The sequence below is a fragment of the Bidens hawaiensis genome, unplaced genomic scaffold (genome assembly GCF_021521415.1).
Source record: "Bidens hawaiensis isolate Kalapana, Puna unplaced genomic scaffold, B.hawaiensis_p1.1 tig00029870_1, whole genome shotgun sequence".
Taxonomy (NCBI): domain Eukaryota; kingdom Viridiplantae; phylum Streptophyta; class Magnoliopsida; order Asterales; family Asteraceae; genus Bidens; species Bidens hawaiensis.
This window is the reverse complement of record NW_027494952.1, coordinates 20402-42464: the sequence shown is the minus strand read 5'-3', so window position 1 is coordinate 42464 and position 22063 is coordinate 20402. Positions and strand designations below refer to the sequence as shown.

The 22063-nt window shown below is 34.3% G+C and overlaps 3 protein-coding genes across 3 annotated transcripts; all 3 read right to left on the bottom strand.

Annotated features, from left to right (window-relative positions):
* Window positions 1-465: 465 nt before the first annotated feature.
* On the bottom strand, window positions 466-6714 carry LOC143579543 (putative protein phosphatase 2C 15). Its single transcript, XM_077062817.1, has 8 exons — window positions 6130-6714; window positions 4612-4783; window positions 4375-4528; window positions 3726-3789; window positions 3535-3642; window positions 2792-2917; window positions 1942-2183; window positions 466-1185 (listed from the first exon to the last, which is right to left on the bottom strand). The coding sequence occupies exons 1-8, from the start codon at window positions 6331-6333 to the stop codon at window positions 966-968; spliced, it is 1290 nt and encodes a 429-aa protein (XP_076918932.1). The 5' UTR covers window positions 6334-6714; the 3' UTR covers window positions 466-965.
* Window positions 6715-8336: 1622 nt separating this feature from the next.
* LOC143579542 (uncharacterized) lies at window positions 8337-11278 on the bottom strand. The gene is made up of 8 exons (XM_077062815.1): window positions 11264-11278; window positions 10337-11014; window positions 10149-10251; window positions 9702-9802; window positions 9448-9622; window positions 9201-9371; window positions 8622-8722; window positions 8337-8526 (listed from the first exon to the last, which is right to left on the bottom strand). The coding sequence occupies exons 2-8, from the start codon at window positions 10994-10996 to the stop codon at window positions 8467-8469; spliced, it is 1371 nt and encodes a 456-aa protein (XP_076918930.1). The 5' UTR covers window positions 10997-11014; window positions 11264-11278; the 3' UTR covers window positions 8337-8466.
* Window positions 11279-16278: 5000 nt separating this feature from the next.
* LOC143579535 (uncharacterized) lies at window positions 16279-18468 on the bottom strand. Its single transcript, XM_077062812.1, has 2 exons — window positions 17417-18468; window positions 16279-17296 (listed from the first exon to the last, which is right to left on the bottom strand). Exons 1-2 carry the CDS (start codon window positions 18466-18468, stop codon window positions 16489-16491), a joined length of 1860 nt encoding a protein of 619 aa, XP_076918927.1. The 3' UTR covers window positions 16279-16488.
* Between the last annotated feature and the right edge of the window lie 3595 nt (window positions 18469-22063).

Here is a 22063-nt window from a genome sequence, read left to right as displayed (position 1 = left end):
TGGGAGTTCTAGTGGCAATGTTTGGCACCAATTATCAATAGTGACGTATCTCTCTTCGAGTAGATTATTGTAGTGTATATAATATAGGAAACGCGTTTAAAGATGTAAAAATTTGTGAAAAGTTGCAATTCCTCGTAAAAAGGTAACATTTTGATCAATTTACAAATTCATTTCTTAGTATAGTGGATACAAAACCTTAAATTAGTCGGGGAGCAATGCTTCGTTGATTGAGGAGCTATTGAGATGCTTCGTTGATTGATGAGCTATTGAGCTTGCAGACTCAACAATTTGACAAACTTTAAACGGAATAGAAAATGACTCAACTTACAAAGGGCATAGCTTTAGGCCTTGAGCTACGTGCAACGGAGAGGAGGTCTCAAAAAAAATGGAATGCGTCACTTATAGCGATGATTTTGAAGGGTTTTTTTTCCTGTTTAAAGCAAAATTTATTTTTGTTCCTTTTATATGTAAAAGTGCGTAAGTATTTGATTTGAGTAATTTACTCATTTACTTAGATACCGGTTTATGAAGTTTGTGTTACTTTTAATTCATTGGAAAATTGAAATCATTCAAAACAATATAAAACTCATAGAATTGTACTTGCATCTTAAAGATATTTCAAGTTGTTTTTAGGAACAGTTTGATATCAGGTTTCAGCTTACTGAAATCCTAACAGGTAAATCTAACCACCTAATCCTCGAAAACCCGCAAAACCTAATGGCTAATAGAGTAACTTAGGACATGATATCAACGACATCGGGTATGGGGTACATTTTTACAATTAGAGACAAAACAAGCAAATCAAACGTTATGTATTTACATAATAAAGGTCACATTATAGTATACTATAGATATAGATATTCATTGTACATGAATATCAAAAGAATATCACTACCTATTAATCATTGATCAACAAAAAAACCGAAGAATTTTCGGATTCAAAATCGTTACTACTAATCAAAGGATTAAACTACTTTAATTCCACTTGGTCGTTTTCCTTCCATCGCATCTTTTTTATCACGACAACCAACACATAGAAATGGACCTTGCCACGGGGTTGAGCTCGTTGAGAATATTAAACCAGCATGAACCGATATACCTTCAGTTGCGGCTAGATCAACTTGACACACCGCACATGTAAACAGTCCTGATGTAGTCGAAGCGCATGTCTCATCGTTACCCAGTCTACATGTTTTTAAACAAAATGAAAATTAACTCTAGGGTCTAAAAAATGTCTAAAAACAAACATTTTGACATTTTGATGTTTTAATAAGAGTAAAATTCTCTCAAATTAAATTTAATTCAAGAAAATTGTACAAAGAAAAGTATATGCCTTCTATAATTGGTACATAAGTCTCTCCACTTTATTTTTATACTGTTAAATTATTTATAATTTTTTTTTTAAAAAAAACTTGTTAAATAAAGATGGGGAGTTTATTATAGAAAAATGACTATTTAAGGATTTAATCATGTTAAAAGATACCCTTTATTCCAATCAATATAGTTTAATAAAAAACCTGGTTTTTTATCCAAAAGGCTAGCATGCTTGTTGCACGTTTGTCTTCTATTTTGATGTAAATGAATATTTAATATAAAATAAATATATTAAAGACGTGAAAAAAAATATATTGTTACATGCTGTAAAAAATGAATCAAAAACAGAATACTTGTATCAACACGCTAAACTCGACATGTCATACAGCCTGTATGACATGCAAGTAGGTTATATGGGTCTCATGAAAGCCGAAAAATGGTCTTATTTTATGCAAATCATACGGCCCATATAACATGTTTGATTGACGCATACATTGACTGATACGACCCCTGACAAAGTCATGTGGACCGTATGGATATTTTTCACCCTATCGTAAGGGACCGTGTGACATTGTATAACCCATATGTGAAATGTATTAAATAAAAAAAAAAAAAGACTAAACTAACCTTTCAGCAAGCATTGCTGAACCTTCTTCAAACAGTTCCTCAACATTACATACAACTGACAGTTTCTTTGACAGTTTACTAGCCGAACCACCACGGAACTTGGTTCTCAACAACAACAATGACCGGAGCTTGCTCTGCGTTTTTCGGGGAGGAGATGGTGGCGGCAATGAGTTTTCGGACGGGACAATATCCACAACTATGCATGTTGTATCATCTTTCAGTCCCCTTGTTCTTAAGGCTTCCTGAAGTAATAATAATATTATTAGAAATTGTTGCATTGTGCACATAACATTTTTATTAATAAAACTAGAGTGAACTGCGGTTTTCGTCCCAATGGTTTGTCCAAATCTGCAGTTTTAGTCCAATAGTTTAAAATTTGCGATTTTCGTCCCTTTGGTTTCATTTCACTTGCAATTAAACCATGCCCACTAACCCCGTTAAGTCTGGTCGTTAAACCTATCAGCGTGTGTCGTTAAACCCATCAGCGTGTCCCTCACGTGAATGGCAGTTTTGTCCTTTTTCTCCCCAAATAAACCCAACAATAATTCACAAGCCCCCTCAAGTGAGGTGATGTTGTGTATGTGGGAAAAAAAGGACAAAACTGCCCCCTCACGTGAATTATTGTTGGGTTTATTTGGGGAGAAAAAGGACAAAACTGCCATTCACGTGAGGGACACGCTGATGGGTTTAACGACACACGCTGATGGGTTTAACGACTAGACTTAACGGGGTTAGTGGGGTCGGGTTTAATTGCAAGTGAAATAAAATCACAATGACGAAAATCGTAAATTTAAAATTATTGGACTATAACTGCATATATGGACAACCCACAGGGACGAAATTTAGTTACCTTGACTACTTGTCTAGCTGCAAGTTCGGAAGGCAAACCGCGACAACATTGAGCAGCGGTTTCAGTTGATAAAGAATCCCAAATGCCATCAGAAGCAATTATAAGCCTTCCACCACCATTTGAAAGCTAAAAATGTCACAAAATGTTAATTATAATTATTTACCAGTTGTTATTAAGGTTTAGTTGTGTTTAACATTTAGACAAACAAACGAACGGGGTTCTCTTGTATGTGTTTGTTCGTAATAAAATGCAGATGTTTGTGTTTGTTTATGTTCATTCGTTAACAATAAAAAAGAAGGGTTCATGGATGTAAATGAACGAATATAACTGAGCTAAAACAAGTTAAAATAATGTGTTTGGACTAAAAGGCAAAAAAAAAATGGAAAAAAAAAGATTAAATTGTAAGCCAAAATTTTTTAATGAATATATTAAAGAACGTGAAGTGACGAACTTAAAACAAATGTAAACTAATGAACATAAATGAATGTAAACAAACAAACATAAACGAACTTAAATGAATGAACGAACGTTTCCTCCATTATAAACGCTTTTGTCCATTATAGAAATAATTAATATTAGTATGTGTAAAAAATGCGTGAGGTCAGGTTGGGTTGACTCGTAAACACTTTTGTCCACTTTTTAAATAATAAATAATAATCTAAATCTTTGGATAAAACGGCTTTATAGGCCCGTATGAGATCCAAATAACAACTCAAATCGACTCATTCAACAAGTCGTCTTACCTTCACTTGCTTCACGTACGGTATTGGAACAATAAATTCGCCGACGTCCATGTCACCAATGGATCTAGAAAGACATAATCCACCAGGCCAACATCGAAGCGGTCCAATCTGTCGCATTTTCAACAAAATCCATCACAAATCAAACTAATCATTCACAAAACAATCTTACTTTGACTTTAAAAAAGTCAAACCTCAGGGCCACCAACAACACTAAGCCTCCCAACTTCACCTCCACTAGCCGTTACTCGTTCCCGCCTAAAAACATCATTTTAAATTTTAAAATCAAACCCACATTTTAAATAAATAAAAGGGGTTACCCTGTAGAATAGTAACCAAGTTTTGAAACTGTTCCAATCAGGTCACTAAAGTTTCATTTTTGTTCTAATCCTAGATATTTTACATGGATAGCAGGTTATGTAAGTTTTTTTTATTTCTAAATAGTTTGACATTGCAAAATATTTTTTTTTTAAATTTACAAAATTAGTAAAAGTTGAGGGAAAAAAATTAATTGCGAAAAATTGCAAAAAAAAAGTAAAAAAATAAAATTTAAAAAATTGTAAAAAAATATAAGTTTTTTTTTGCAATATTTCAGTTTTCTTTTTCCCATTTTTTTGCAGATTTTCTCAATTTAAAAATTCAATTTTTAAAAAAATATTTTGCAATGTCAAACTATTTAGAAATTAAAAAAAAAACAACATAACCTGATATCCAGGTAAAATATCTAGGATTATAACAAAAATAAAACTTTAGTGATTTGATTGGAACAAAACTTTTTATAAGTGACCTGATTGGAACAGTTTCAAAACCCGGGAAATTTAAAAAAGACAAATTTGTACTCACTCTTCGGTGTTTTCTTCAAGCCGATGGTCAACGGTCAACACGGACACAACTCCTTCTGGTGTATCGAGAATGCAGCGAGAGTCCCCAACTGAAGCAACTGTCACGGTCCATTTATCGACAATTACAAATGTTGCAGTTGTTCCTGAAGTTAATCCTGGTCAAAAGTCAAACAAAAGTTTAGTCTATAGATTTTAGTCATTAGACAAATTTATTTATTTTGTGTAATAATAATAATACCTTTGTTTTGGAACTGTTTATCAGTCTTGACAAAACCAGACACTAAAGCTCTAGGTAACGCTTGAAGCCACTCGCCATGGTTAAGACCGTGAGGTATCGCATCCAAAACATGGTTTAAAAGATTGTCGCGCGAATATATTGCTGCTGCATCGCCATTGTGACCATCAAAAATCTGAAATTTTATTGTCATGTAAAGATTAAAGATATCACATATTCTAGCTGATATAAAGATAATTTCTTCAGTTTATTAAAGTTTTGATTAAGTGTTAATTAAATGACCAAACTACCCTTAAGTGATCTAGTTGATTCATTAATAGCAGTGTTTTATGTAATGATCAATGGGCAAAGTAATCATCTTTTCCTATATAAAAACACTCAAGACCAATTATGTATTCTTTGTAAACAAAATAATCAGACAAATGTAAACGAACAAAACGTTCATTGAGCCGTTTGCCAAAAACTTTGTTCATGTTCATACATTTGATAAACAAACGAACATGTACACAATATTTTATTTAATTAATGTCGTGTTCATTCATTTAAAATGTTAGATGTAACGATAATGTTAGTTTAGACTTTAATTTGGATATTCACGTAAACTTTCAACTTGTGTTGGTTTATGTCTGTTCATTTATGTTCATTTGTATTCATTTTTCTATATTTATTAGAATTCGTGTTCGTTTCGTTTTGGAAATTAACGAATGAACACAAAAATCCATTCATTTAAACATTCATGTCATTCGTCTGTTCGGCTATAATGAAATGAAAGAGCACGATCAAGTGGTGTTCATGTTCATGTTTATGGTCATTCGGTTCGTTTACATATACCTAAACACAATCCTAAACCATAATAATGAAACATGGAAATTGGGGATACATGAGTCGGTTTTTTGCTAAAACAAAACCGAAATTCGGTTTCCGAGTTTTTGAAAACCATTTGTCAATTTTTGTTTCGGTTTTCACAGTTTTGCCATTAAAGCATACAATTTGGTGGCGTGTAAAAGTTTGTCAAAATATAATGGATTTTAGCCTAAATCTTTTTGTTAACTAATAAAAATTTCATTATCTTTTTGTTAATTAATAACTATTTCATTATTATACATTTAGACTAAAATATTTGGTTACGCAATTTACTTTATGTAAAAAATGAAATCATGCAAGTACGGTTCGGTTTTTAATTTTTACATTTACAAAAACATACAACCAAACCGTCGCCTATTTCTGTTTGGTTTTTCTATTTTTTTCAGTTTCTAATTGATTGTTTTTTTGTTTTATGTAATCTACAAAACACTAATGCAGTCAAATAATAATGAATAACTATTTGTGCCAAACTTTTATTTTTCGGCCCAAAATTTTTAAACCGGAACCAAACAGAAAAGCACAACCCAAGAAAACCAAAACCGGACAGTTTTCAATATTTAAAAAAAACAGAAGTTTTGGTTTTTGGTTCAGTTTTAGCCCAAAACCAACACAAACCAATCCATGCAGTCATGCACACTCCAATAAAGAACAACTCACCCCAAAAACCGAAAAACATGAAGATCCATCCCCATGCACTCTATAACAATCCGTCTTCACCATGAAACAATCTTCGCCTTTCCTCGACTGAGCCGCAGACCCGTATTTCACATTCGGGTTCTCCGTATTCTCATTCCTCAACTCCCTACTCATTAATGCAGCTAATGACACATAACCAGGATCATGATGTGAATGCTTCTCCATCTTAATAATAAGAATAATAATAATCAAGAACTGGGTTTCATGTATAATGTATATATGATGCAGGAAAGTTGTTAATATGGTTATATTGACAATATATATGTATATATGAATATGAACAGAAGAAAGTATAACAACGCGGAGTTAAGTTAAAGTTAACGCGGATTGAGTGACAAGTGACAGCTATGAATACCGGAATCAATGGCTATAATTATTGTTGAAAATATATATTTTTATGTATGTATATGTAATATATAAGCTGTATTTGTATTGGAGACAGATAGAATTTGAGACCCATAAGCCAACAATGGAAAGATATATTTAAGAGATTGCTAAGATATTCTTTCTTTATTAATATTTATTTGTTTGTTTATTTATTTTTATGTGAGGTGATAATGATTGGATAAATAAAGGAAGAATCTCGTTATATGAGGAAGTAAATTTCTTTCCAATTTAAATAACTAAAAAGAAAAAGAAAAAGTCTATAATAATAATAATAATAATAATAATAATAATAAAAAAAGGTGTATCAATTTTTATTAATTCAAACTATTATTTTAGTAGTTGTCGGTCTTAGCTATGAATTAGCTTCTGACGGTCCCAACTTTTAACGTATTTGTTTCCAACAGTCCGCAACTAACAGAATTCTAACGCCGTTAATAGCAGGTCGCCGGAAAAACGTTTTTGGCCGGGAAACTCAACATTTTCGTCCCAAGCATCTTTCTAACTTTGTATTGGACCTTTAGAAACATTTTTCTAGTAAAAGCCCCATTTTTTTAAGTCGTCGGAACCCTAGAACCATCGTCGGAATCGGGTGGTGGTGCTCAAGTGGTGAGACAGTTGGTGGTGGTCGGGGTGTTCAGATGGTGTTTCTTTAGAAAAAAAATGTGATTTTTCCAACAAATAAACGTTTTTCTAACTACCTGCAATTAACGGCGTTATGATTCTGTTAATGCGGACCGTTGGGAAAAAGTACGTTAAAAGTTGGGATCGTCAGCAGTCAATTCGTTAGTTGAGACCGACAACAACCAAGAGGATAGTTAGGATTAATAAAACCAATATACCATAATAAAAAGATTACAATTTATTTTAAAAATTTATTAAATTTTTTATCTCTCATTAATTTACTTTTATTTTCTCATTTTTTTTTGTTGACGGATAATTTCTCAAACCGTGCTAAACGATAATTGGGATTCCTGGGTTTGAGATTTTGATATTGATGGCTCGTTTTCTAGTTAAATCTATTTGGAAGCATATCGATGATGCCTTATTGGGGTTATGCCACTCATTTGAATAATTTGGTTTCTGTAATAGAAAACACTTTGGGTTGGTGAGTTTCTCATAACCGGCTTTCTTTACGTACCGATTGAGTGAATAGGAGTATTGATGTCTCTTTGGTATCTTGTCGTTCTTGTTAGAATTCAAGGGAACTTTTGATCGTTTATTTTTTAGCGCGTGGGATGCTAGACTTGCCTCATATGCAAGTTTTTTCTATTTTGGGTATCTTGATAAATATGGCTAAACACGGTATCGGTTACTTGTAATAAGAGGAAATTAATTCACGTCACCATCCTTTTTGCGTGGTGGATCATTTGGCGGATTCAGAATGCGACGGTCTTTCCCACTGAAAATATAAGATCTCATTTTCGTCCAGTTTCTTACTCATTTTTGTCAGTATTACATCCTTATTTTATTTAACTAAATGTGAGGCTAAACATACCTCGTATACAATAAACATGTCTATCAATGAAACAAGCGAAATTAGAGAAATGACGTGACTGATTAAATAACGGTAATCAAGTCCATTCAATTACAGATAACACCCCTCTTTACAAATCCCATTTAACTTCATATTTAACGACAAAGTTATCAAGCTGAAGGTCTCGTCGGAAGCAACAACTTTAATCCTACGGGTAGAGTTAAGGTTGTCTACATCTTACTGTCCTCAGACCCTACTACAACATTGTTATATGTGGGATTTACTGAGTACATTATTTAACTAACTAGTTACAAAATTCTATAAATACTGAAATCCATCCCTCATCTATTTATATTTACACGATTCACCAGAAAATATTTACTACAACAAACATTACAATAACATTTTCACATGATTTCTACATTATCAGTTAACAATTACTTTTGGTCATGACCACTTAAAAACTGTACCACACATGGATACACTTCCTCCACCGCCTGCATTGTCACACTTGACTATTCAGATTATTTAAAAAAAAAAAACAAATTACTTATAGTATGAAACTATGAAAGATGAGTTCAAGAGGAAATACCAATCTACCCCCAACCAAATCATAATGTGCATAATGTGGGCCATCTGCTTCACCAAAAAGTTTATAGGTAACCAACTTCTCAGGAATCACTTTCACTGTTTCTGTTCATTCAATCAAACATAAACATATTATCAAAAAGCAGTGTTGTAAAAATCACTAGTCTGATAGTGAAGTGAGGACTAGCGATTAATTGGGATTAATCGGATCGGACTTTAATGTATAATTTTCAGTTTTATATACACACACATTTTTATATGTAATTTTCAGTTTTATACATATACAAACACATTTTGGCCAGAAATTGGCTGGAATATTGCTGGAAACCGTTATTTTTGCTAGAATCTCGCCATAAACCGCCGATATTGGCCAAAACCTCATCAAAAGAGCCGATTAATTCTGATTTTGGCCGGATTTTACCATTGACCGATTAATTAGCTGATTAGCCAAAATTAATCAGTGAAGTGGAGACTAGCGATTAATCGACGCCCAGTCAGGATTTCTGCAACACTGAATTCATAAAAACTAATACTTCTATACTGAAGAATATACGGTCTAAGATGATATTAACACGATATGTACCGCGCACAGCTTCAGGAGGACAAATTGCATCCCGATCACCTGCAACCGCTAGAACCGGTACATTAATTTTGTGAATATGGTCTTTGTAAAAGAATGTCCCACTTCTGTCTGATAAACCGTGTTCTCTAAGCGCGGATGCAAGTTGTAACAATAATTTAGTAGGTATGGTACCTACAACAAATTTAAACAAAAAAATCATAAATAGATGGATTTAAATTTTTATCAAATAAAGAAATTATGCACTTACAAAAGCTATTTAAAATGAGTTTCTTTAATAAATCCGGATGCATCATGTCTCGAGCGGATATCATATAATTAAGCCATGATAAAACATAAGGAGGGTATGTTGTAAGAGGATAAGAAGCTGTTAGCATTGTCCCTAAAGGAATAATTGGCAAATTTAAAGCTTGTGCAGGATCAACCTGTGTATGATATAAATAAAACAATAAATAAATAATAATCAAATTTTATTTTATTCACAGCATAAAAATATTTTCTTACAAGTGGTAGTAATAATTTCAGTTTTGAGTTAGAGGACGCGTAGTCGAGTGAAGACGCCAAAGTAACAATTGCAGCCAACCCCGGATCCTTTCCTTCATAACCTTTATCACATAACCGGAAAAAAAATCAACTTTTTTAAGGGACATGATCTTCATACACCACCCCCATGCTGAATGTACAGGCCATATAGGCATGCATGACTGACAAGTGTACAGAGGGGGGACAAAAAAAACAGCTTTTTCAGCCTATACGGCCAGTATAGCCCTATACAAGCCGTATAGGTCTTCAACTACTCGTGTAGAGCCTGATACAAACTGACACAACTCAGGTTCTATACGGCCCGTATAGGCGAAAAGTGGTGTTTCAAGATCCATGATGGCGTATAAGATCCTAAGCCTTTTTTAATTATATAATAATAATAATAATAAGATGAATATATAATTTTACCGTATCGTGATAACATCGAATATAGTAAAACGCCACCCATGGAGTGTCCAACTGCAACCAGTTTGCCATCTTCGGGTTGAGTATACGCCTTTATATATGCTATCTGCGTTTAGTATGCCAGTATGGTAATTTTAGTATTATCAACATATATTCTATATATTCTAATATATAAATTCATGTTACATCACCGCAGCAGGAACGTCTTCTTCAAGGTGATGATCAAAATCCCAATCGAATTTCCCAGCCATGTCGATTTGTTTTTGTATATCTTCCATGATCATGGTCAAATGTTCTTGCAGGTCAAACAATGGCGATGAAACCGACCGTTGACCTTCATCGACAATATCAACCACCTTTTGACTCAAATCCGTTATTTGACTCGCAACACTAGAATCATGTTTCACTTGCAGTAAACTCGAAAGCCCTTTTGTTATCTCATTGAACCGCTCGGCTAGAGAAGAATGTTGTACCAATTTCGACATTTGGTCAAACAGTTGACTAGAAACTAGTCTTGGTTGACTTTGACTAACAAAGTCAGATGCTTTATGTGATAAGGTTGTTAAGATTTCGGTTAACTTGGTGACGGTAACCGATTCTGGAAATACAGTTGGTAATGCAGGCGGTTGGTGGTTAGTTATAACCGTAACTGATTCTGTTGGGGCGGTTACGTTACTGTTAGAAGGTTGTTCGGTGAATTGCGCATTTTGTGCTCCTGATGCGGATGAAGCTTCCATTTGATCAGATATTTCGTGAGCTGATTTCTCAATATGTTTAGAATTTTTGGCTTCCATGCTTAAGCCAGATCCTCGAACCTCGAGAATCCACGTGTCGAATCCGTGTTCGCTCATGTAACGAGCAAATGAAGACTGAAACAAACAATTTATTCTATATAAATTATCAAAGACTCATTATTTCACATAATGCTACTATTACTTGATTTACAATAATGTATTTGTCTTTGCTTTGATTTAAGTTCTTTAACGAATTTGCTGAATGTGGACACGACATGAATTCTATACAAACCAACGCACATAATACTCGTTTAAGCTAAAAATAATATAAACTGATCGTTCTGTAAATGCTCGGAAGAAGAAGATACACATGAACTTACTAACCTCCGGTGAGAGATCGTACGCCTGGTAACATCCATTTAATAGTGTTGTGTATGTTGAAATTCCATGAAAAATTTGAAGCTTGTTTCTCGTGAAACACTAGAAGAAGTTTGTGGATTTTGAAAACAAAAACATTATTTTGATATAATTTGTGTTTGGTTACTATGCTGTACTAACTTTTATGTATTCTTAGATATCATTTATATATCAAATGTTCATTCGTGTTTATGTTAAGTATTTTGATATGCTTACGTTTGTTTGCCCATCAACGTACATTAATGTTCATCGGTGTCCGGACAAGTCCGTTAGTGTCCGGTTGTCCATGAGTGTCTATTTACAATATAACGAAAAGACACAAACGGACACGAAAAAATTCAAATCCTTAATGAACGGACAAGTATACGAATTTTCGTTCGGTGGGGTGTTCGTGAACCGTCCGTTTGCCCGGTCCGGTTCAGTTCGCTTACAGCCTTGTAATAAATCACAGGGTGGCTCGGAGGGTGTGCGAGATGCACCATCGACCGGTGCACATAAGTTTCGGGGGCACAAACTTTTTATACATATTACATATATATATATGTGTGTGTGTGTTTTTCACTTTTTTGTTGTAAAAAATAAGGTTATTTACAATAATTTATGAGATAATTACATGCTCAGAATGGTTTCTGCTTATAATAACTCTGTCGATAAAAGTTATATTCATGTAACTTAGCGAATAAAAATTTTTCGTTAAGGCATGCAGGCTAATTTTTATTTTGGCTCGTCCGAGGTATTTAAATTCTCGGAGCCGGCCCTAATAAATCATATCAATTAACAACTCGCCTGTGGAGACGGATGGTACCGCCATAAGGCAAGTTTCCAGTCAGAATTTTTAACAAACACGTAGTGTAACTCATCCGCTGTACATATTGATGGTTTATTAATAACTTTTTCGCCATTGATTGGTGTCTTTTCGGTTGAGAAAGCCTTAACGGATGTTAACCGTGTTGGAAACAACAACAACGTTGGAAGCCGGCTGAGGCGGCGGATGGTGGTGTAAGTTAAAGTTAAAGATGCCATTTGATATGTTGGATTTTCATCGTCATCAACATGTGTTGAAGATGAAAGAGTTTAAGGATTACGTGGCGTTAAGACAAGGGGTTGTTGTGGCGGTAGAACCAGAGTTTGACTAGTATTTTGGTTTTTTAGTTAATTATTTTTTTTAATTGACATAGAATTGGATATTGTTTATTATTTTTTAAAACCGTTTGGAACCAACGCTAACAATCGAGTGAGTTTTTCTAAGACGGAATATCAACCGTACATATTGACTTTGACGTTTCAAGCTTGACTAAACCAAGAACACCAACAAGAAACCATTAACCAGTGTTTTAAAAGCTGGTTCAAACCGGTAAGTTGAACCAGTTAAACCTGATTTCGCACAGTAGGCCGGTATTTTGAGTCCAGTATTTTTGACCGGTTTGCTAAAAAATCGTACCGGCGGTTTTTGTCTAAAATACCAGTTTTTACCGGCAAACCGGAACCCGAGAAATTTGTGATATTTGTGGTCCATAATCTTTCAAAATTACTTTTAACCTAACAATTAACATTCAAAAGTGTAAACTTTAGGACTATTTTTTTAATATTGAGTGCTTTTGCATTATTTTTTAATATGGATTAACTTTTGAATTATTATTTGTTATAGAAATCATTTAGTTTTTGGTTAATTTTGGATTAAAGTTACATCTATAGGCAATTATAAGGTAAACTACTTGAACCTCCCGGTTCAACCAGTTGTACCGTTTCTTAGTCCAATCCGATACAAGTAAAATACCGGTTTTTAAAGCATTGCCATTAACTTAAGTTTCAGACTTGAGATCTCAAGTATTAACCATTAGTCTATCTCCTCCATGTCATTGGACCGAAATGCCAATTGCAATTGGGTACTTAAAAACACCTAAATATTCAATCACTAACCAAAGTTAATCGAAGCTCAACTAGATCATAATCTTGTATGGTTGTTAGTCTGGTTTAATGAAAACTGTGTTAACCGAAACCAACGATAAGTTCCTAAAAATACAAAACTTTTATGCTCAGTTTATGGCTCATAAGAAATTGGCACACACTTTTATGAAGGGTAAAGTTGTCATTCAAATGAAGATCCAGGCTTGAAACTAGGTGGTGAGCAATAACCGAATTGTAGTCAAAACTAAACTGAAAACCGACGAAACCGAATGAAAATTAAATGAAATTCACCAAACAACCAAACCATTCATATATTCATGCATATTTCTAGCTTTTGAGCCTTCGTTTCATGTATTTCTAAGCAAAAATTTTGTCCCAAAATTGATTTTTGTTATTAACCGAAGTTAACCAAGCCGGGAACCAAAACACTACAAAATAAACCGAACCAATAAACCAAAAACCAATTGATTAATTCGGTTGAGACTAATAACCGAACTAAACCGTGCACACTCCTACATGAAAGATCACTATATACCGTTTACATGATTGTGCATTGTATTGTGTAAATGGTTTGGAACGAAAATGACATAAAATAGACGGTGAGTTGCAACTTGACCCACTCACTTATACGCAATAATGTTCTGAAATTAAGTCTTATCGTTGGTTCAATTATAGGAAAATTATTAAGTGACATGTCCTTTTTGTCTTTGGACTTTTTAAGGTTCTACTATGCTACAAGTCACAAAACACGGCAGGTTTCTAAAGATATTTTCAAGTGGGTTACCCCAAACATGTCTACAACTTACCAAAGAAAAACACCAATTGAAATACAATTTAGTCGGTTGATCTTCCGGTCCAATGAGATGGGATGATGGCTTAGGCTTAGGATATTCAAGGTCAAAGTTCAAAACCTGACTTAATATGGTTTTTCATAATGATTAGTTTCTTCATTGATGGTGTTTATGGGTCTTTTGATCCACTGGCATGGAGTGATGGTTGAGATTTAGGACATTCATGGTCTCTATTTAAAACCAGACTCAAAAGGTTTTCTTATAACGGTGGATTTCCTTCTTGATGATGTTTCTAGGTGAGTCATGTCTGAGAGGTCAAAATCAGTTTAGATAGTTAACATCACGTCTCAGTAATGTCACATTCACTCGAGTACTAGGGGTAATTCCAAAAGCTATTAAAAAAACACAAATTTAGAGCTAGCCTTTCACTTCACACTTGCGTCCACTAATAAATTTCCCAATTTTTTATATAAACCAATATGGTACAATAATCTAATAAATGAACTTTTGACTTCTATTTTAAAACTATATGGCTGTATAACCATAAAGTGGTTAGATCAAAATCAAAAGACGGTTTAAGTAACTTGTATTTCAATAGGTGCAAGTGTAAAGTCAAGAGGCTAGCTTTAGTTGTGTATTTCAAATTGGTGTTTTCTTAACATCTATAAACATTCTCATTTGTATACATTAATCTCTTTACTAGTTCTTATTTGAAATTTACATAGAAATTGGTTGTGCTTTTCCTCATATCGTTTCGTATGCATGTTTATGTTTGTATGCAAACTACATAGCGTTAAACGTATGTATACACATGTAATGTACATGTAAAGCGACGTTTTTGTTTGAAGATCAACCATCCCAAGTCATCTTCTTACACTCTCTTAGAATCATATACACATGTAATGCAACCATGTAAAGTGACATTTTTGTTTGAACATCATCAACTATCCCAAATCATCTTCAGCTTGTTTGCACTCTCTTAGAATCTTAAAAAGAAAGTTACAAGAGTGGGTATTGTAGATACCACTCTTTTGTGGGGTCATGTACCATGTTTCATCCCTTTGGATTTCCAATTATTTCCAGCACATGCCACCATCATATCTACAAGATTCATCAGTGTGATTTTCATCTCAACTTTACAAACTAACCTCACAACTAGACACACATGTAATAAAGCATTGGCTAGATCCAAAATGTACTTTACGTTCGATTGCCTAATTTGCTGGCAAGCCAGGTCTTATCGTGTTAAACAGGTCAGAGAGACGACGCGATTAACTACTTATACCTCATGTCTATAACACAGTTCATACTAAGTTTAACTATTTAATAAAATATATAAAATTACACGATGTACTATATTAAACATGTTTGATCGTGTTTTAGACAGGTTAGGAATTGCCATTGCCAACCTCCTAAATCATGGGTAACATTTAAGAACTCATTTGCATGTATGCTCCATTCATCTTATCTCCAAGATTCATCAGTGTGATTCTCGTCTCAACTTTACAAACTAATCTCGCAACCAGACACACATGTAATAAAGCATTGGCAAGATCCAAAATGCACTTTACGTTCGATTGCCTAATTCGCTGGCAAACCATGTTTTATCGTATTAAACAGGTCATAGAGACGAAACAATCAGCTACTTTATACCTCATGTCTGTAACGCAGGTTATACTAAGTTTAACAATTTAATAAAATATATAAAATTACACGGTGTACTATAATAAACAGGTTTGATCATGTTTTAGACAGGTTACGAATTGCCGTTGCCAACCGCCTAAATCATGGGTACCATTTAAGAACTCATTTGCATGTATGTTCCATTCATCATATCTCCAAGATTCATCAGTGTGAACTTTACAAACTACCCTAACAACCTAATTGCCGGCAAACCAGGTCTTATCATGTCAAACAGGTTAGAGAGAAGTCGCAATTAACTACTTTATAGTTTATGCCTCATGTCTATAACACAATTCCTACTAATTTTAACTGCTTAAAAAATGTATATAAAATTACATGTTGTACAGTATTAAACAAGTTTGATCGTGTTTTATACAAGTTAAAATTTCACATTGTACCGTATTAAACAAGTTTGATCGTGTTTTAAACAGGTTAGGAATTGCAATTGCCATTGCCATTGCCGGCCGCCTAAATCATGGGTACAATTTAAGAACTCATTACATGAATGTTTCATTCATCACATGGGCACCAAGTACAATTATGTAGGTAAAAAGTATCATGACACCAAACTAAAACCCTTTATATCTTCTATGACTTCCATTAGTTTTGAACCAGAATCTTTGAACAACTGTAAATTATATAGCATACACATATACTAGAATATAATAAAAATCAAACCCATGTTCTTATTTTCAAGCACAAACACATACCACAAACCAATACCAAATAAAGACCAAATAATAATAATAATGATAATAATAATGGAAAATGACACACTTCCCTGCAAAATTTTCAATTGAAACTCCCCTGTTAAGGCTGTGATGTTCTCACTTGTTGTTTCATATTATTATCTGCTTGAGATTCAACAGGCAAAGTTGATGTCATGGTTTGACACTGCGCAACGGATTGAGGCGGCAGAGGTTGAGCCGCGTAGTATATATGTTGTCCTTGTTGTGATGGATCAGCGAATTCATATACATAATTACCACCACTCCCGCCAGACGAAACGGGATGTGAAGGCGGTTGGATATGAGAGTATCCCACGAACTGAGGCTGAATCGGATGTTGACTAGACGGAACTTGAACCAGTTGAGGCAGGAGTGCACCAGAAGTCGCGGTGGTTCTATACATACCCGCTGGCGGGTCGGTTTTAGTAGCGGTTTGGACTGCTCGGGGTGCGGTGAACAAACCGGAAGGCGGTGGGACTTGGCTGCTAGGTGGCACGGAAGCAGCAGGATCGGTCTGTATTGGTTGTAAATTATAACCTTGTGGCGGTTGTCTAGCAGGCATATAGTAAACGAAATTATGTTGATCTGTTGGCGCGTGTGGAGCACGAATATGGGTTTGGTGGGATTGGGACGGGTACTTTTGGTAATAAGCCGCCGCCATCGGTACCGCCCCTGACGGGTGGTGTTGATGGTGGAGGTATTGTGGCGGTAGAACTGCAGTGTGAATAAACTGAGGTTGAGGCTGAGAGTTAAGTTGAGTATGTTGTAGATCAACTTGTTGCCCCGGTTGTTGTATCTGAATCCTAGTGTTTTGATCATTGAAAGTATTCGGATCTTGATAAATCACCGGCGGTTTTCGTCTAGATAACGGATTCATTACACTACCATCACTGCAATTCATAACAATTCATAATTCGTAACAATTCACTTAGGCATTTTATCAAACATTTGGTATGCATTAAACATAACTAAAAATAACTAGACAATTTTAACTTTTAAGTTTTAAGTACCTCGAGACCGAATCAGGCGAAATCATATCAAAACCAGATGTCTTCTGCTGATGATGTGGTTGTAGTTGCTGCTGTTGTTTAAGATGAGCAATTTGTACCGTCTCCAATCTCTCGTCTTCCGATACCACACGATTCAATCCATTCGGATTCGAATTTATCTCCACAACTTTATTCACAACCGAGGTGGCCACAACCGGTGCAGCCACATAATTCACATCCTCCGAATGCTTAACACTCATCTGATTAAACCGCTCTTCAATTTTCAATTGATCATCACCATTATTAACATTATTACCATTACTACTATTACCACCACCTCTAACAGGCGGCGAAGACGAAGCCGACCCAAACGACGAACTCGTCTCCAGCATCGGACTATCCGGAACTGACTGCACATCCTGCACAATCGGATTATTCACCAAACACGATCTAAATTCGCTAACCGCAGCCGAAGCCGTAACCGTAACCAAACTCTTCTTATTCTCCTCTCTAACAACCGCCGCCACGTCATCTTCAAGTCCTAACAAACAATTAACAGAAGACGTGTCAGAAAACCCTGACGACGTCGTTCCGTTAAACGCGTTTAAAAACCAGTCTTCTGACTTAAGCGAGCTTTCAAGAAGCGATCCGATCGATGTAACGGACTCCGGTTTAACCGGGAACAAAAAAAGCCGGAGCCGAGCGGATGAGGATGAGCAGTTGTTATTCAGCCGGTCGTATTCGTCAATCATGTTCTCCAAGTCTTCATCAGTTGCTATTGATATTAAAGAGTCAAGATCTTCAGACGGTAACTGATACTTAATAATAATATTATTATTAATAATATTATTATTATTAAGTGTTTTGATGAGGCGTTTAGTGAGGTCCAACAACGTGACGTGGCGGTCGACGACAACGATGCGAGTGTCACCGCCGACGTAGCATAAGCACTTGTCGTGTGGGCGTGGGACGATGTGGCCGCCGTGGCTGCACATAAGGCGGAGTTTGGATGACGGAGAGGTGGTGGTGTCGTCGGAATCTGGCGGCGGAGGAGGGGTGGTGGATGGGTCCATGAGGTGGAGGATTTGAAGGGAAGAGTGGGGGAGTGGGTCTAGTTGGAAGGTGGAGGCTCTTATAGCCTTCCAGCTGGATACAACACCTTTACTTTAACTTTATGTGTGAAATATATTTATTAAAACTTATACAACATATCATACGTTAAAAGGTGTAAATGAGTCAAGTAGCTTCTAAGACCATGTGTATTAAAGGTGCTATAAAATTGGACTTACCTCATGTAGTGTCTAGTCAGTAAATTATAGGTTTTTGTTTTAGAGATATAATGGTGTTGTAACTCTCTCTATACATACACACATTTATAATAATAATAAACATACACACATATATAGGTGACAAGAAATCGTCAACCCCCCCACCCCCCACATTTCACCCCTTTATCGTCGGGGGGCGGTGTTCAAAAAAAATTTCACCCCATTTTGGCCTGTTTTCTCGCCCACTATGGGCACCCTATGGTCATGCGCGGTAGGGCGTTACCCTATTTCATGGAGTCCCTATAGTGCTGGGAAAACTGCCTTCGGCTCGGCATTAGTTGGCGCTTACCACATAGCGCTAGAAGGTGAGAATGGTGGAAGTTGATTGGTTGTTGGTTTATTTGTTTTGTTTTATATAATATATAATAATAATAAGATAATGATTTAAAGAGGCTTCATCCACTATACATGATCTAAGTTGCTTGAGTGTGGGTTGATGAAAGGTTTGAAAGTAGTCAAGTCTGATCCTTAGATAAAGCTGGTTTAGTTAACGAGCCTAGGATCGAACCTTGTTTTGGACGTTTGTCAAGCTTTAACGTGCTTTGCGTATTTTTAAAAACTTACATGTTTCGGATTTCCTATTGATTGGTTTAGCACTCGAGCTCGAGAGGAGCTTTGACTCGTTTAAGGTAGTACACGATGTCGAACTGAGCTTAGGTTCGTTTATGGTTTTTTCTTAAAGTATATAAATATTATTAAAAACGTCTATAAATCAGTTAATGAATAAAAAAACGAGTTGTGCTCGAGCCTGAATAAGCAACTCACAAGTCTTGCTCGGGCTCGGCTTGTCTACATCCATGGTCTGATAGACGTTTTGGAGGTCAAGGACGAGGCGATGTTGGGGAGCTCAAGTTCGGTCAGGTGGATAGAGGGGGCGGACCACCACTCTCACATCACTTTCACATACATGTATTTGTATATATTATTTTAATGAGGTTTGTAAATATTTGGTGGTGGAAGAAATAAGTATTTTTTAAGGAAGTTTAGTATATGATGTGACAGTGAACGTATAGCATTAAATATTCTTTTAATTTTCTTTTTTCTTTAGAGTGGCAACTCTAATGAAAAACGGCAGGATGATAAGAAATAGAGCCAAAGAACAACACAAAACTATAGATAATAAGATAATTACAAATCTAAAGTGCTATTTAATCATATAATAATCAGAAAACAAATACCGTTGGTCGTTAAGCTCGTACTAAAAGCTTGTGGAGTTAATTAAACATAAACTTTTTGGACCACTAATTAAATATTACGGTAAACAAAAGGTTTAATCTAAAACCAAAGATGCTATATATTTATAGGCATATAACCTGTCTCAATAATTCATTGACATTTAACAAAGATATTATATGTTTGTTAAATGATATATTCGTTATGATTGATTACTAAATTTAGCTATTATTAAACTTATAGCAAACCACAAAATTAGTAAGTTACAAATTTTATCACGTACACAAATATATAAGATATTGGAGGAAAAAGAAAACTTCAACTAATTTAGGAAATACGGATTTTCATGAAATAGTTAACCTAAAAAAATACAGGTCATGTTACAAATAGAGTCGTTGATATTTCTCTTTCAAAGTTTACAATGAATGGTAAAAAAAAATGAACGAGACTTCATTATAGATGTTCTTTTAAATCAAGTCTCATCGATTTTGCACCACTCAAATAACTATTATACATTTTATATTAAAATTATAGGATAAAACATAATTGATTCCACTTAACTCAAGTATTGTTTTTTTTTTTATATTATTATTTTCAAAAACGTTACTTTTTATCGAAAATAAAAAAAAAACAAATTGATTGTAATTATGTGGTCTAAACGAATTACAACAATATATCTGAGTTGCTCAATTACACAGTACATCTAAATTGTTAACTTTTAACGGTATGTCTAGCATTGCAGTATTGCAGCCAAATTCTCAAAGTTGGATGCTTAAACAAACTTTGTGATTTTACAGGGTAGTTTGGTTATTTAACATCACCTAACAGAAAATATAACTTCATCCAATGGTGGGAAGTCGAGAACCATTGATGTTGCTCGCTTGAAAACCACAAAACTAAAAAGTAATTTTTAGAACAACTTTTTTTACATCAAATACGTGATATGAATAACAACAGGGACTAAACGTGTGACTAAATCTAAACATCTTTTTGCAAATCGTATTATTATAAGTTACTACCCGATGGGGCAGGTCATATGACTTTAGATCTTCACCTCAACCTTTCTTGATTTTTATCTCTTATCATGAAGTACTCCCCGCGTTCTTGAGTCCTTTGACTACGTGGAATGACAATCCCACCTCCGTTCCCGCTTGCATTCCATTCACTCTAATTGTGTAACATCAATCCTTCTATCGTTTGCGTATGAATTTATTATTATTACAATAAATGAAAATGACTTTTTTACCGCTCTTAGTTTATACCAAACAAACACAATATAATTATAAAAGAAACTTGCAAAACTTAAAAACTTGTTTATAGATATATTAAATGTTAATCTATAAATAGAATGAAATATGAAGAATCAAATATTTATAAAGTGATGTTCTACTCATACATATAAATAAACTAATAATGAAACTACTTGAATGTGAACAAAATTACCTATACAAGCACACATATAATAAATAAAATTATAATTATAAAGGGATTTTTTTAATCAGAGTGTATAAAAAAATTTGGTACGAATATACCCCCGTAGGGCACATGATCATTTGAAAGATCTAAGCACAAGACAACTTGTACTATAAGATTCAGATATATATAAAAAACTAATTGTGTAAGACTCAAACAAATTATAAAAAAAGAAAACTAAAAACTAATTGTGTTATGAGATTAAAAAAAACTAATCCTCATAACTTTTAAAATAGAAAAGTTAAATCTTTAAATTTTTATACATAATCGAGTATATGTATATTATTAGTTTGTTTTAAAACTCGACACATTAGTCATGTGACTCATGTCCGAGTAGAATGCTTTATAATTATTAACAAAAATATATATCTGTGTAACAAAAACACGTAGATGATCTATTTCGTTATTTATTTAAATACACGGCCTACAATATTTAGGTACTTATTTATTTATTTATTACTAGCTTTTATCCCCCGTATTACGAGGTTGTTTTATATTGTTTGTTCTAATATTTATTTATTTTTTTAATTTATATTTTTTATTGTATTAAAGTTAATTATAAACCTATAGTTTGATGATAAATTGTTTCACAAATAAATGAGATGTTATAACCCGGTTTAAAAGCTATATGGTTTTGATAAGACCCAAGACCCGTTTATTTTTTTACTATACAATTGGTTTTTTAATTATAAAT

Bases quoted from the DNA above. Each gene is read 5' to 3' on its own strand.
- LOC143579543 (XM_077062817.1), bottom strand. From the start codon at position 6,333: ATGGAGAAGCATTCACATCATGATCCTGGTTATGTGTCATTAGCTGCA. The intron at 2,918-3,534 runs GTAAGACGACTT...TGACATTTTTAG, and splicing joins CGTACGTGAAGCAAGTGAAG to CTTTCAAATGGTGGTGGAAG. The intron at 2,184-2,791 runs GTAACTAAATTT...TTATTACTTCAG, and splicing joins CAGCTAGACAAGTAGTCAAG to GAAGCCTTAAGAACAAGGGG.
- LOC143579542 (XM_077062815.1), bottom strand. From the start codon at position 10,996: ATGAGCGAACACGGATTCGACACGTGGATTCTCGAGGTTCGAGGATCT. The intron at 9,623-9,701 runs GTAAGAAAATAT...TATCATACACAG, and splicing joins TGAAATTATTACTACCACTT to GTTGATCCTGCACAAGCTTT. The intron at 9,372-9,447 runs GTAAGTGCATAA...AATTTGTTGTAG, and splicing joins ACTCATTTTAAATAGCTTTT to GTACCATACCTACTAAATTA.
- LOC143579535 (XM_077062812.1), bottom strand. From the start codon at position 18,468: ATGGACCCATCCACCACCCCTCCTCCGCCGCCAGATTCCGACGACACC. The intron at 17,297-17,416 runs GTACTTAAAACT...TATGAATTGCAG, and splicing joins TCGCCTGATTCGGTCTCGAG to TGATGGTAGTGTAATGAATC.